The 15383-nt window shown below is 35.9% G+C and overlaps 1 protein-coding gene across 1 annotated transcript; it reads left to right on the top strand.

Annotated features, from left to right (window-relative positions):
- Nucleotides 1-1616: 1616 nt before the first annotated feature.
- On the top strand, nt 1617-14003 carry LOC136802522 (atrial natriuretic peptide receptor 1-like). The gene is made up of 16 exons (XM_067059261.1): nt 1617-2326; nt 3060-3403; nt 4531-4675; nt 5567-5788; nt 6447-6534; nt 7031-7136; nt 7789-7941; nt 8365-8541; nt 8911-9073; nt 9762-9917; nt 10240-10429; nt 10720-10860; nt 11319-11511; nt 12084-12258; nt 12800-12990; nt 13253-14003. The coding sequence occupies exons 1-16, from the start codon at nt 1633-1635 to the stop codon at nt 13358-13360; spliced, it is 3246 nt and encodes a 1081-aa protein (XP_066915362.1). The 5' UTR covers nt 1617-1632; the 3' UTR covers nt 13361-14003.
- Nucleotides 14004-15383: the final 1380 nt, after the last annotated feature.

Raw genomic sequence — 15383 nt, 5'->3', positions numbered from 1 at the left:
TCTTTCTAATTTTAAATCAACTAAACTTTGTTTAAAATAGAAATTTAATTCCTTCTCTAATTTAAATTTTTTCTTAGACATTTATGTTAGACCAGTTAGAGCACTGAAATGAACGTTTTCCGGGGCGTCGCTTGGGTGAGAAAATATACAATTTTAGGTACTGAAAAAGAAAATTTAAGTTATAATCATTCCTGGATTTAAATAAAGTTGAGAATAGGCGACATTTTTTTGAAACATAAATAGACAGTATTTAAAGCCAATATTGTCATTTTAAACTCAGTTGAAAACGTTTTGTAAAATTTAGTTGAACGTACCTATATACATATATCACCAACTTAATTATATAGTCACAGTCAGTTTTGCCATGAAATTTATAATTTTGAGCAGAAAATATATTATATTATGAGCAGCGTTATGTGAAATTCTAGCGACTGTAGCACAAAAGTGGAGCAATCTGCTACATTGTGGGTTCAGCCTCCTAACTGGAGTGGGGCTTTGCATTGACGTAAGCTAGCAGTTTATTTAGCGAGAAATAGACAATAATAAGATCTCTAAAAGTCTGCTCTCTCCCTTTTGCACCAGACGAAAGTATCAAACCATTGATAAAAAGGCCATATTAATACCTTTATGCTAACAAGCTTTCGCAAAAGAGAAAATCGTCTTAAAATGTCTTTGATCTGAAATACTGATTACCTATGGAATGAAAATAAGATGGTTTTATGTAATGTTACTTTTTATAATATTGGTTAAAAGGCATTTTTGAAATGCCTAAATATGAGAAACTATTTGCCAAGATTTAAATTGTTATTTTAAGACTTGCCGAGATGGTGCCGGCATTACTTCGGAAGGGAAAATCAAAGTTGGAGTCTGCCCTATTTTCCATGAATCTATAGGGTTTTCCCGATGGAAACGAGGGCATTCTAAACCATTGAGAGACTGGATCTGTCGAAAATACAGGGGCCGCGGCACTACTTTGAAAGTGATAGGGCCATGATATACTGATGAAGGAAGGCCACCGAAGGCCACCATGGTTGGTGTCGACGGGCGAAAATTTTTGAATTTTAGCCCTTCTATATTGCCTAAAACAGGTTTGTTTTATTGTTATTAAACAAAATTTGGCTTGATTAGTAAATATTCTTTTTACTTTGAAAAAATGTGGTTCGGCCAAGGCCCCGGTGGCCCCCCCCCCCCCCAATGCCGTGGGCCCTGAAATACAGTTCGAATTCGGTCTTAAATATATGTTCGAATAATAGAAAGATTCAAATTATCAAAGTTCGAATTAGAGAATGCACACTGTTTGACTTTTATGAAGTATCTAAACCTATGCCTACAAATGTCCAAAATATTTGAAGCTTTGGGGTGTTCTTAGCTTTTTTTGAGTTTAAAGTCTAAAATGATCTTAAAATGTTCTCATCTTTGATAATTTTTGAGTGATTTCGTGTATATTGCTGAGAAATTGGGTGTTTTAGAGTCCACAAAGCCTTAAAATGTTCTTAAATTGTTCTTAATAATTTGGCCATATAAGTCTTGCGTTCTTATATAGTTTGTTCTTATATAAAAAAGGATGTAGCTGTGTTTTGATCTGAGTGATTTTTTTTAACTTTCTGTTAAAGACCAAGAATAAAAACAAAGATGAAGAAAAACCTACAACTCAGGAGACTGAATGGAAACATCAGAACACTATTCATACTGCTGGCGGTATATATTAATCTAACAACTGGCATTCCACAAGAAATTACGATTGGGTTTTTGCACCCTGGACTATCTAAAGCATTCAAGTTGAACAATATCAAAGGAGGATTTGTTAAAGTATTGGATGATATTAACAATGATGACACCATTTTGAATGGGACTCGTTTGAATGTAAAACTTGCTGACTCAGGATGTGATGAAAGTATGGCGATTGGGGCGGCAGTCGATCTTTACAACGCGGGCGTTAAGGCGATGATTGGACCCGCCTGTTCCGTTTGTTGTCTTTCAGCTGGCTTGTTATCGACTAATAAAAAGATCCCTTTGATTTCCTATTCCTGCTCTTCGATTGAATTATCAAATAAAGACAATTATCCATATTTCGCGCGTACAAAACCGTTCGCGCGAACAGGACCCTGGGCACCTAAGGCCCTTACGGCGATCACGAAACGAATGAAGTGGCGTCAAGTCTGTATTATTGAGCGTGTTCATGAAATTTATACACTTGTGTCTGAGAATCTACGACAAGAATTTTTGACACAGAATTATACAGTACATCGCGAACGGTTTTATGATGAAGATACAACTTTTCAAGAAAAAGAAGAATATCTAGCAAACTTGCAAGATAAATGCAGAGGTGAGAGATAAAAATGCATTATGGGATAGTAGTCTAAAGCTATTGCATTCAGCTACAATCGGTGACTAAATATGTGGCAATTTCTTGAAAAATCCCTTCCCCCCCCTAATATCAGTGTTGATGTGAGCTTTTTCTGAGCATAGTGGCAGCCTTTCTACCCATCAACATTTATACTAGGGGGGAAGGGAGTTCTTGCCACAATATTTAGTCACAGATTGAAGAGTATGCAAGGAATCCTTAAGGTGAAACTTACACAAGATGTCCTTCTTTGCAAAGAAGGGAAAACTAAGTATCTAAAGGTGGGATTTTCTCTTCAGGCAAGTAGCGAAAAATTTCAACATTCTGAATCGTCCTTGACTATGGTCGCATGATTTACAGAAACCAATTTTGTAAAGATAATATCATAAGTGTATCTACAATGCTGGCCATAATATCTGGCACAAAAGGGGATATTTAATCGCTTTAACTCATGGTGGGAAAGTAAAATTTCAACTAAGTTTTACCATTAACCTTAGGAAATCAGGACCTTATACAGGATCACAATTGGTCAGACAAGGCTGAGAATATACCCTGAGAGCCAATAACCCCTCCAAAATCGAAAAACCCAATGATTTAAAGTGGTAGGGCTGAAATCCTCATTCTCGCCCAAACTCGAAGTTTTGAAAATCTACGAAATACTTGACCAGTATTGTAACAGTCTTTTAAGAAATAATAAGTATTGTTTCTATTTCAGTATTCTTCATCGTGACTGACAAAGGAGCACTCAACGAATTTTTAATACACGCATACCATCGTGGTTTGTTGACCAAAGAAAAAGGGTTCGCTTTCCTAACCATCGACTTCAAAATCAGCTTCTTCCAAGTGTTACCGGAACATAATCTACCCGGTAATACGGACGATGAAAAACTTGACTTTTTGAGGAAAGATATTTTACAAGGGCTTATCACTGTTTCCGCTGTATATCCAAGTGAACAAGATAACCCACAATTCACTGCGTTTAAGCAAGATGTTGAATTGATGAAGAATAATGCACCATGGGATGTTTCACCTTATAATGAATCTCTACCTTTAAAAAACGTAAGTTATCATTTGTAATGATTGAAAATTATTCTTAGGTTCCAAATAAACGGTTAATTTTTCGAAAATTTTCCAATCCCCCCCGGACCTTATTAGGACCCCACCCCGTTTATTAATTTTTAAAAAAAATTTCAGCTTTCAAAGTAAAGGTCCCTTATTTTGCTCTAAACAGCCTGATTTTAGCCTATATTTACATTACTTTTGGGGTTTCAGGCCCTCTAACTTTTTTTTCGAATAAAATTGTATCTTTGAAATATTACGATTCATACTTTCAATAACTTCATTTCTGACCAAAATCAGTCAAATTTTAGGAGATCAAAATCAAAATTTTCTACCGTCGACGCAAACCGGATGCACCTCCCCAGTCTCTTTTGTTTGGCCCCATTCACTCTCCAAATCCCGGCATGGGCCCCGAATGCCATGAAAACCTTCAATTATAAACATAACTATACCATGTGATAACATTCTTAGCATTTCGATTTCAAACGAAATCACTCTTGCAATTTTTTTCAAATAAAGAAAGTATCGAGTCCAAATTTTTGGCCTTGCTTAAAAATAAGTCCATAAATTCCTAGCTGATTGAAAAGTCAGACAGCACCTCTTAGAATTAAGTCCTCATTTTTTATTACAGGCTTGAAGTCCTTGACAGAAACTTTAAATACCGTATTACTTCGAATAAACGCCCTCCTTCTTTTAAACGCCCCCTCGAATAAACGCCCCTCCTAAAAGGAAAATTATTCAATAAACGCCCCCCTCAAATAAACGCCCCCTTCGAATAAACGCCCCCTCTAAGGGAGGGGCGTTTATTAGAAACTTGTGATTTTAATATTTTATTACAAGTATTGATTGGGATTGAAGGAAGATATTAGTCATTTTTTGTAACTAGAGTAGTTTTGATGCAATTTTAGTCACCCAAACCAAAGAAATCTGCACTGAAATCTTGATGTAGAACTAAAATAAAGAGTAGATTTCCCAAAATATTCGACGTTAGACTAAAATAATTTAATAAATGCCCCCTTCTTTTAAACGCCCCCCTCGAATAAACGCTCCTCCTAAAATCGAAAAAAATTTAATAAACGCCCCGGGCGTTTATTCGAAGTAATACGGTACACTTTTATCTCTTTCAGCCGAATGCGATTAATTCCGCTTACACATATGATGCAGTGTGGTTGGTTGCTATGGCAATGGACCGTATTTTAAAAGAAAACCCGAACTCAACTCTGAACGATTCGCGATTAATCTATGAAACCGTTCTGAACACAACTTTTAATGGTAAGATTAAAACCAGTGCTTCCGATGAAAATCTATATTTATTATTGCCTATTGCCGTTATACGTAAGACGTTATACGAAAGCTGTAATACGTAAGACGTTGTACGTAAGACGTTATACGTAAGACGTTGTACGTAAGACGTTATACGTAAGACGTTGTACGTAAGACGTTTACGTAAGACGTTATACGTAAGACGTTATACGTATGACGTTATACCTAAGACGTTATACGTAAGACGTTATACGTAAGACGTTATACGTAAGACGTTATACGTAAGACGTTATACGTAAGACGTTATACGTAAGACGTTATACGTAAGACGTTATACCTAAGACGTTATACGTAAGACGTTATACGTAAGACGTTATACGCAAGACGTTATACGCAAGCCGTTATACGTAAGACGTTATAAGGTAAAACTTTATAGGCAAGACTTTATATATAAGACCTTACACTCTGGTGTAAAGAGTAGCGAAGGAAAAATATTAGATCCTTGCCACAGTAACTCTCAGGTGCCCAATGAACATTCTTTTTGGAAATTGGATCTGATTTGGAAATTGTACTCCAGAATACCCCAAATAAGGTTTTTTATTATCTGAATTTTTTAGAAATTCATAAATTAAGATTTATAGTGCAATAGTCCGGGGGTGGGAAAAAAGTCGTAAACAAAAAAAAATTGAGGAAAGGAGGGGCCGTTTAATAGGCCGTTTAATAGGCCTCTCTTTGACTTTGGCTTGACAATGTGTAAAAAGTTGAATAAAATATACACAAAACCTTTTACGGTATTTAAAAGCCGGTTTAAACTTAGAGGGACAATCAAAATGCCATGTAGAAATCAAAAATTGATTTAATAAGGAGCAAACCTCTCAAACTTCAATTTTTTTCGTACAGGTTATACAGGACCTTTCCACTTAGATGCACAAGGTGATCGGATCCCAGATTTTCACATCTCAAACGTAGTTGATGGAACAGTAGTCAATTTATATGAATATGACCCTTTAAATGCTGTTGGTGAATTAGATGCAAATATCACTTTCGTTTTCCCTGGTAATACAACGCAGATACCACTTGATGTACCTGTATGTGGTTTTCATAACGAGTTCTGTATTGTCGGTAAGCTTAGTTCTAATTGTTTTGCTTAAACAAACAGGTCAGATCGTCAAATTCACCACATCCACTGATCTTTTACTATTTGACTGGATCAGGCTTCCCATGTAAAAGAAATCGTGTCCGAGCGAGTTCATCTCTTTCAATTTTGGTTGTGAACAGCGCGTTTCGAATATATTTGAGATTTGAACATTCGACTTCAAAACTGGACACACTTTCACGGGAAATCTGTAAACAGTTAGCCTATCCAGTTTGTCATATTCCCTTACATACAAGACAGGCTAACTGCTCACAGATTTCCTGTGAAAGTGAAAGTATGTCCAGTTTTGAAGTCGAATCACCATGTTGTTTTCTAATTTACCTTAGATTTTCGAAGGTTCAATTCTCAATATATATGTGACCACATCCCTTTCGAACAAAGCGTTGTGTGAGCAGAATTGATAATTTGTTATAAAATTACTCATTACTAATTTAGAACGCGCAAGGGGGCACTCAAGGTAAGCGACGTTACCTTTGGTGCGGTCCTTTAAGGGTCGATAGTTCTCAGATCGCGTGCCGGCGGGCTTCAGATACATAGCCATGGAATAAACCATTCAAATCTAGCCTGAAAATGTAACATTCGTCTTAAAGATTAAACGCATAAGCTTAACATTTCATTTTACAGAGGAGGACGATTTCGACTACTTGGCTATATACATTGCTGTTCCCATGTTTTTCATTCTCATCATTTTCATTGGGCTTTATGTACACAAGTAAGTTCTTTGTTACTTCCTTAATTCTTTTACCATTATTTCTATAGCTATCTGTAGACACGTATTTCTTTCTTTCGTTCCACGACTCATCAGTGCTGCTCGGTTGAGCTGCTGTTGTTACCACAGTGCTAAAAACAGTAAGTGGTGAGCTTCACATTAATTGCGCCTAATTATTTATATTCTATCATTTCTTTCTAATTCATGCATCTCGAGAAGAGTGTATTGCCTTAGCGAGTTTATGTATCTGTGTTTTTTTTTTGCGGCGGAGACGGTAAACTTCATCCTGACTGACTGAGGATGATTGTAACCACCATCCTCGAATCTTGCTGGTCAAAATTGTGAGTTTTTTCAAATCACTTCAGTCACTCCACCGTCCTTAAAAGTGCACGTAAATTCGCTATTGGTTAGCTTAACGGACAACATTTCCAGTCTGATTAACCACCTCTCTAGAGACCTAAACTCATCCTTTAAACTAGAAACATTTTTCTTTTGACAGCAAGAGGAAATATGAGATGAGCATGCTCTGTAAAGGTCTTGTTATCGATTCCAAAGAAATTTCATACGGTGGAGAAAACTCATCATTCAGAAGTCGTATTTCTGCGGTAAATTTCAGTTGTTTTTTTATTTCATTTTTGGTCAACTGTACTGAATGAAAATAACTTTTGGGAGAAAAGAATGCACGCTGAAGATAAATTTGTTCACCAAAAGTATTTCTAGGCGAAAGAAAAGGCTCGTAAATATCAAACAATATATTAGTTTAGCATGCTAGACGACTAATTCAGAAATAAGTAGAAAAAACAAAAAAACCGGAGGGGTTCCTCCCTTCCCTTGAAAAATGGACCCTATGTGGGACTGATGGAGGTGTAAAAAGGTACCTTGACCCAGCGGCAAATCCCCGTACCCATTTTTACCCAAGTATCCCCCCCCCTCCCGAATAAAAAATAATGGAAGGGAAATTGTACAAACTAATATCATCCCGTTACGATTACTGATTATTGAATAACACCCATATTACTGTATTACATGGATTATAAACGACTCCAGTCTAACTATTCATGATATGCACCATTGCAATGTCTTCTACGGACTCAAGAACTGATTGGTTGAAAGTGACGTAAAATCAGTCAATACGTCAATTTAAACCAACCAGCCGTTGGGTCGGTGGAAGACATTGGAATGATGCATGTCATGGATATACTGATCTTTTTAGATGAAATATTTTAATCCTTTTTCCGGGTTTTTTTCGCGATTTAGATGAGTAGCATGACACGTGATAGCGGTTTCATCAATTTGAGAGGTTTAGGGAAATCGAAAGTGGTCATATGGAGGAGCGAGAAAGCTTTTGTGAAAACCATCAAAAAATGCAAAGTGGATTTAACCAAGATGCTACTCATTAAATTAAAAAGGGTAAGGAATAAAACTTAAAAGGTTCTTGCTTCTATACCGTACTTACGACTATCTTTCCAACGTACCAACTTGACAAAATTTTGGAAATTTGGAAAGATTTCTAAGCGGGCTTTGGACAGATAGTTGTAAGTACGGTAGCCTACAGTTTATCATAATACTCCTTGAATCTGTAGATTATATAATAAATTCTTTGAAGTAGTAGATAGTTTTTCTATAACCCTTTAATCTGAAACTTGGAATAACAACTGTAACTTTTCACTAAACACTAAAAGACATCAAGCTTATAGTCTGGCAATCTGAAACCTAAAACATTCAATTTTCATCTGAAAGGCATCAATTGTATAACCTGCTCCTACACTTAGCCACTTGTAAAATAAAGGTTCGATTAAATTTAAAACTTGGAAGACAACTTTCACTTTTCAGCTAAAAGACATCAACCACACAAACGTCAATCCTTTTTTGGGAGTTTTTCAACAAGGACCGGATTTTCACGTTTTGTGGAATGTTTGCCAGAAAGGAAGTCTTCAAGATGTCCTTCAAAACGATGATATCGAATGTGATTGGACGTTCCGTTTATCATTCGTCAATGACATTGCTAAGGTAACCTGCCAAATTCGAACTCAGTCCCTTTTGTTCGTTTGTTATGATTCTGATAGCGCTCATGGAAAAGGTGTCCATCAGTAAAATAAAAAAGTGGTGGAAGTCTTTCTCTGGGTACGAGATTGGTATCACGGGAAAAAAATGAGGGTTTTCAAGTGATAGTTAAACTTTCTCATTCACTGGGAAACTTCGCTATTGTCTCTTTCCAACGGCATTGGTACACAAGGATAGTTTCAACTTGTCAGGCGGGCAAACCCAGGGCCGTTGTGTGTTGTTACGCATTTGGACGCATTATTTCGACCGGTATACCCTTAAAAGACAGAGGAAAGAAACCCAAAAACCCATAACTATTCTCTCCTTATATTATAGGGGTTAAACGAGATTTTCAAGAACGGTGGAGTGCATGGCAACCTAAATTCTTCCAATTGTTTGATTGACAACCGATGGGTCTGTAAAATATCCAATTTCGGATTAACTCATTTCAAATCGGGGATAAAGACGTTACCCGATAATTCTTACGAAGCTTACAAAAGTAAGTAGGGCTTGATTATAAAACCTTTGAATATTTTCTGATAGCCACGTTCTCAGACGAAATAATAAGTCAATCGTAAGCAAAGCGGTACTAACTGGGAAAATAAATAACTTCTATAGCTTCAACAACTTGGAGCAGCAGCTTGCACAAAAGGTCAAAATAACATCCATGTAACATACATGAGATAAACACTTAAAGCAAAAAATTTTGTATCTTTCCTCGTAATATTCTAATAAAATTATGTTGAAATACACTCTTTTCGAAATGGGCTCTTCCAGAAACTTTTTGTACATGGGGGGTGTAGGAGAGGATATATTGGATAATTTGTCGCGAGGGTAGTAAAAAATCTGCAAAACTTGCTCTGATTAGGGATGATTTTGAATGTCCGGGGGTCAACTGATGCTTGTCCGGGGGTCAACTGATGCTTGTCCGGGGGTGAGATCTTTGTCCGGTGGGGTCAAAATTCACAATGTCCGGGGGCTAAATTTCTCAAGGTTTTGTCTGGTTTTGTTGCTACGATTCTTCCACGTCGTCAGACATAATTAATGTTTGCAAGCGTTTACGGTCTTTTTGGGAAAACATATACATGTGTTTAATGTCGTTTGAACATTTGAAATAATTATTTCATTTGAAAACGAGGCCAGCAAGGCTGTATATTTATCTCGTCAAGTGTGTACTTCATTTACAGAACAATTTTGGAAAGCACCTGAACGTATAAGCAACCATGGTTTGGCGCCAAGCAAAGAAGGAGACATTTACAGTTATGGGATCATTTTGTACGAAATCAGCGTCCGTGATGATCCATTCCATTATGATATGGAACAATCTGATTTACAACCTAGAGGTAGAAGTTTTAAAAATCGGGAAATCCTGGGATGTATTATACACAATGCTATCGTCCGTTTTATGTAAAATCTTTCTAACTTCACGAGTCTGTAACTTAGAATATAGACTTCACTCCCGTCATAAGCTAATTACTTCTACCAATTTCATTTTATGGTAAAGAAATATGTATAGATATCCGAGCCGGTTGACCTTTGACTCTGTGAAAATAATCTAAATACTGTCCAGAAGTCCTAGATCACTAGGCTATTTATGTAAAATATCGACTCTGAACGAGAGTTATACCAGCAGTTGAACGTCAAAGTGTCATGTCCTCCTCTTAGACATCATCGAAATGGTTCGATCGAAAGGGAACGATGAGAAACCGTTTAGACCTACTATTATGGAAGGAAATGGAGCACCTGGCGATTACAATAATTTAATGAGAAGATGCTGGGAGCAAGATCCCGAGGAAAGGTGCCAAATAAAAGATATCACCAAAACCGTTCAAAAACTCAATCGAGATTTTGGAATGTAAGTGATGCAAATTCTATATTCCTTTTTATCTCCCTAACTATCTTATGTCACTAACTTGCTCATTTTCTCTCCCCAATATTACATTTTACAAGAAAGGATCCTTGATAGACCATAATACTAATAACGATAGAGAAATATCTTATCTCTCTAATATTGCTCATTTTATCTCCCTAATATATCAACCTTTCAGGAAAGGATTTTTGATAGACCATATGCTAATAATGATGGAGATATACCTTATCTCTCTAATATTGCTCATTTATCTCTCTAATATATCAACCTTTCAGGAAAGGATCTTTGATAGACCATATGTTAATGATGATGGAGAAATATACAAACAATTTGGAAGATATCGTTGCCGATCGAACTCGACAGCTGGAAGAGGAAAAAGTCAAAACAGAAAAACTTTTGTACAAAATGCTACCCTTGTAAGTGACTGCAGTGCAAAGGTAGAGCATCAGGTTAAGGTGCACAAGGTTGTGGGTTCAACCCCCGACCGTGTCATACCAAAGACTAGGTACATAGTGCGAAATAGTACTTGATGCTTATCTGCTTGATGTTAAGAAATTAAAGAGAAGTGAAGCAAACCAGGGAGAAAGAGGGGCGCCCTCCCCTACCTTTGGGTAAATAGCTATCGAAAATGGAGCCTACGTAACCTTCGACTTCTACAATACGCAAAAACGCGACTAACTTTATTCAACATAAAACAGAATATTTTCTAATTGTATTCAGAAAAATGTAATTGTAGAAAAAGAGATTTAGAATAACCGCAATTTTAACCCGTAAAATCGAGGATTGTAAAAGTACGTTCACAAATCAGAAGCAAACTGTCTCCATTGCAGAAAAACAAAAATACATAAACTTCATATTATCTTTTGCATTTCAGTTCTGTGGCCAACAAGTTGAAAGAAGGGCAACCCGTATTAGCGGAACAATTCGATGCGGTGACCATTTTCTTTTCTGATATCGTCGGCTTCACATCGTTATGTTCAGAAAGTACACCCATTCAAGTGGTGGAAATGTTGAATGATTTATACAGTTGTTTTGATAATATCATCGACTCACATGATGTTTACAAGGTAACATATGTTGTTTTTTTTTTCACCTAAAAGTTTTTTGTTGTAAAACTATGCAGATAAAAGGTTAAATCAAATACAAATGTTCCGTTTTTAAAAATACCAGAAAATACACTCAACTCACTCTAATCCTAAAATGTCCCCTCAGCTGGAGGAAAGGTTTAGATTACTCTCTGTAATTCGAATTTTTCTCTAATTCGAAATTTTTGGTCCAATGAATATCGAATTAGAGAGAGAGTCAACTGTACGTAACAATGGATGAAGTGTTTCTTGCATAGAAACTGATCCACTTATACCGGACACACTGTCTTGTATGTATTTCCTCGTTAAAATATGTATCTATTTTTCTAAGCATTTCAGATTCTAAAAACGATTCCTTTTTGAGGAGTTTTAAATCAGCATATTGAACCTTTCTCGGTGGTTGCAGAGAAGAGAAGAAATAGGGTTCGTCAACAAACCAAAAGCAATCAATCACAAAACTGAATCATTTATTCATTTCACGAAATTCGAACAATCAAATTTCGTAAATTATGAATAAATTGTTACTAGTAGACCTTTCCCAATTTTTTTTCTAGGTTGAAACTATAGGGGACGCTTACATGGTTGTGAGCGGTCTTCCTGTCCGTAATGGTTCGCGTCATGCAGGCGAAATCGCTACAATGTCTCTCGACCTCTTGTCTTCCGTACGAACTTTTAGAGTCAAACATAAACCCGAATTACAAATGCAACTCCGAATCGGAATACACACCGGTGAGTGATTGCATCCCGATTTAGAATTTGATATTTTTCAAGGCTCCCACCAGCCAGTGCTCTATTTTAAAGAGCCTTTTAATACATTTAGACCATGTTCAGACGTCATTGTTCCATATCGTTCTGAAACGAAACGGTTCCGAAACAAGAATGAACGTCAAAATTCGAAACGTCAAAAATAAAGACGTTACAAAGTAAAACAGATCGAAACGGCTTCGTTCCACTATTTTCTTCCGAACGGTACTGCTCCGTTTTCTTGCTCCGATAAGTTCCGAAACCAATATGAACACTCTCGATCCACCGTAACAGAACCATACCGGAACGATAAGAAACTGTAATGTCTGAACATGACATTATTCTGAAGTGAGTTGGCACCTAATCATATAACAATACTTTAATTGATGTATGAAAGAGTTCTTAAATTTTCACAGACGCTCTTCAATGAACGTATAATTATTTTTGACAGGAATTCGAACTCTAGATATTTCAAGCGTTATATTAAGTAGATTAATTCTAGAGATGCATACCTTTTTATCTTTAGGCCCTTGCGTCGCTGGAGTGGTCGGCCTCAAAATGCCAAGGTACTGTTTATTTGGGGACACGGTGAATTATGCAAGTCGTATGGAATCCAGTGGACTGGCGTTGAGAATACACGTTAGTCCTGAGTGTAAAGAAATCCTCGATTTATTGAGTGGCTATGAGCTTGAAGAACGAGGACCAGTCCCTATGAAGGTAAGGAAGAAGTTATTTTCTGAAGAAGAAATAGGGTATCTTTTTAATTTAATTAATTCAAGACGCTTTTTTAAGCGGAATTTTTGATAAGTTAAGCCTAAAAATTTAGACAAAAATAACAAGAGAGGCTGCGTCTCAAATTTTCTAACAAAACGTGTGCATTTAATTTCAAATTTTGTTCTTGCTATTTTATCTTGATATTCTATAATCATAAGTGTTCATCAGTAGTAAGTGCTAAATTGGCTAAACTCATTTTTCACAGGGTAAAGGAACAATCGTTACCTTTTTCTTGACTGGCAAAGAAGGATACAACAATGAACTTCCTGATCTTGCCAAAGCTGCCGGAATGGACGCTCACACCTTCAAATGAGAGATGAGAAAAAGTTATGTGTGTGATGAAGAGATATAAGAGTGAAAACCATATGTTTTTCTTTTGGAATAAAGACATTGATTAGGTAATATGGAAGGAACCGTTACAGTAACTGAATGAATGATGACCCAAATGTCACGTCACTGAAATAAAAAAGTCACAAAAAATAAGGAAATACGACCTTAATGCATGGCAAATGTATAGTCAGGATTTTCTTACGATAAAACATTTAAAGCCATAAGGATCTAAGCAAGGATTAAGAATATATACATAATAGAGACTCACCACCGTGCGATCACATCGCGTATACTAAAGCCATCTAAAGGCTTTGGAGGGTTGTTCTGTTGCTAACAAGTTGAAGGAAGGACAATCCGGCATGTTAGGTTGGTTCATATTGATATGACTTCATTTTTGCTTACCAAGCCACATACGACCATTTTCAATTTTACTAAAAAAGAAAATCTAAGTGTCATCCTTATACTTTATATACCGAGAGAAAATTTACGTGAGATTTTAGGGGTTTCGTGGATATTGGTTTGGGTCTAATCCGCGACATGTTTTTAAAATAGTTCAAAAACCCCAAAGACTACAATTTAATGTTCACTGTGTTTTTGACATTTATAACGACCAAAATACACGCCTTTCACATATTTAAAGTTTTGCTGACTCAACTAAAATATCGGAAAATGTGCCAACTCAGCAAAAAATCATTGATCTTAAAACTTAAATGTCTTGTAATCTATTCGCCGAAACATTATAAACTATACCACTTTCAGTTAGAACGTTTGAAGGTCCCTTCTTTTGAGCCTATTTTAACAATGACAATTTGACTGTATAGCTTATATGACGTCACCAGTAAATATTACAGATTAATTTTTGACTATTGGGACCATTAAAGTGGGTCAAATTGAAGAAATTTTCAAAACAACACAATTTTCGTTATCCACTTTTCATGATTTTTCAGATAAAACAGTCAAAATTTATTTTTGAAAACGTTTTGGAAACTTATAGTTTGCAGGAGTTTGTACGGAAAATTAACGTCATCAAAGTGTCCAAAACCTTTCAAATCGACTGCAAGTTTTTTCGCTGTTCTTGGGCCCATAAGGAACCTCTGTGTCAGAGTGTTGAGCCATATATGATATTTAAAGGTAGGGCTTTTCTTCACTAATTCTACCAGACTAACAGCGCCTAATAAATAGTCTTATTTGGTGGAATGAAATATTGATAAATTTGAAGAACAGATTTTTATTAAGCTATCGAATGTCCCTTTTTTTAGAATTAGTTATTTATTTGTAAAAACATATTCAAGCCGAGTTTGTACATAATTTGTTAATTGTATATAATTGTTAAATATTATATAAAAGTATTTTCATTTTTCCATTTTGTTTTGCTTTGTTTTTTTTTAATTAAAAAGAGAAAGATATGAATTTTATTTCAAAATATTACACAAATGATATTTCAGTCTCAAATTGGTCCTATCATGTTCTTATTTTAGGGAAATATTGAGACTTTGTACCCTACTTTCACCATCAGTTTGCCTAAAACTCAGTATTATGTTATATATATTTTGGCATTTTTGAGCCTTATTGTTCTTATAAAAAAAGTGTAGATACAGATGTATCGAGCATTCAAACAATTATGCAACGACAAAATTTAAATATCGAGAAAAGAAAAAAGAGATTCGCAAATAGGCCATTTCACAGTCACAAAGCATAATGGATAATCAGGACCACTGCGCGCTAATAACGACTTACCATTGGTCCAAAGTTTAAAAAAAAAAAAAATTGAAAGATTTTTGGAAACCGTTATCGGGGCGCAATCAGCCCTGATTACCCATGATCCATTTCGACTGTGAAATGACCTATGTTATGTCAAAGGTATACCCATTTTTAATCTGGAGCATTGGGCTTCAGGGTCCACATAGTTAATAATAAACAGGTAAAAAAAATCCTTATGATTCTTAAAGAAACTGACTATACAGTATTGACTTCTTCTAAAATATTGTTCAATTATAGGGAAAAAA

This window comes from Clytia hemisphaerica, unplaced genomic scaffold, assembly GCF_902728285.1.
Source record: "Clytia hemisphaerica strain Z4C2 unplaced genomic scaffold, Clytia hemisphaerica genome assembly, whole genome shotgun sequence".
Classification (NCBI taxonomy): Eukaryota; Metazoa; Cnidaria; class Hydrozoa; order Leptothecata; family Clytiidae; genus Clytia; species Clytia hemisphaerica.
This window is presented reverse-complemented; position numbering and strand designations above follow the sequence as displayed.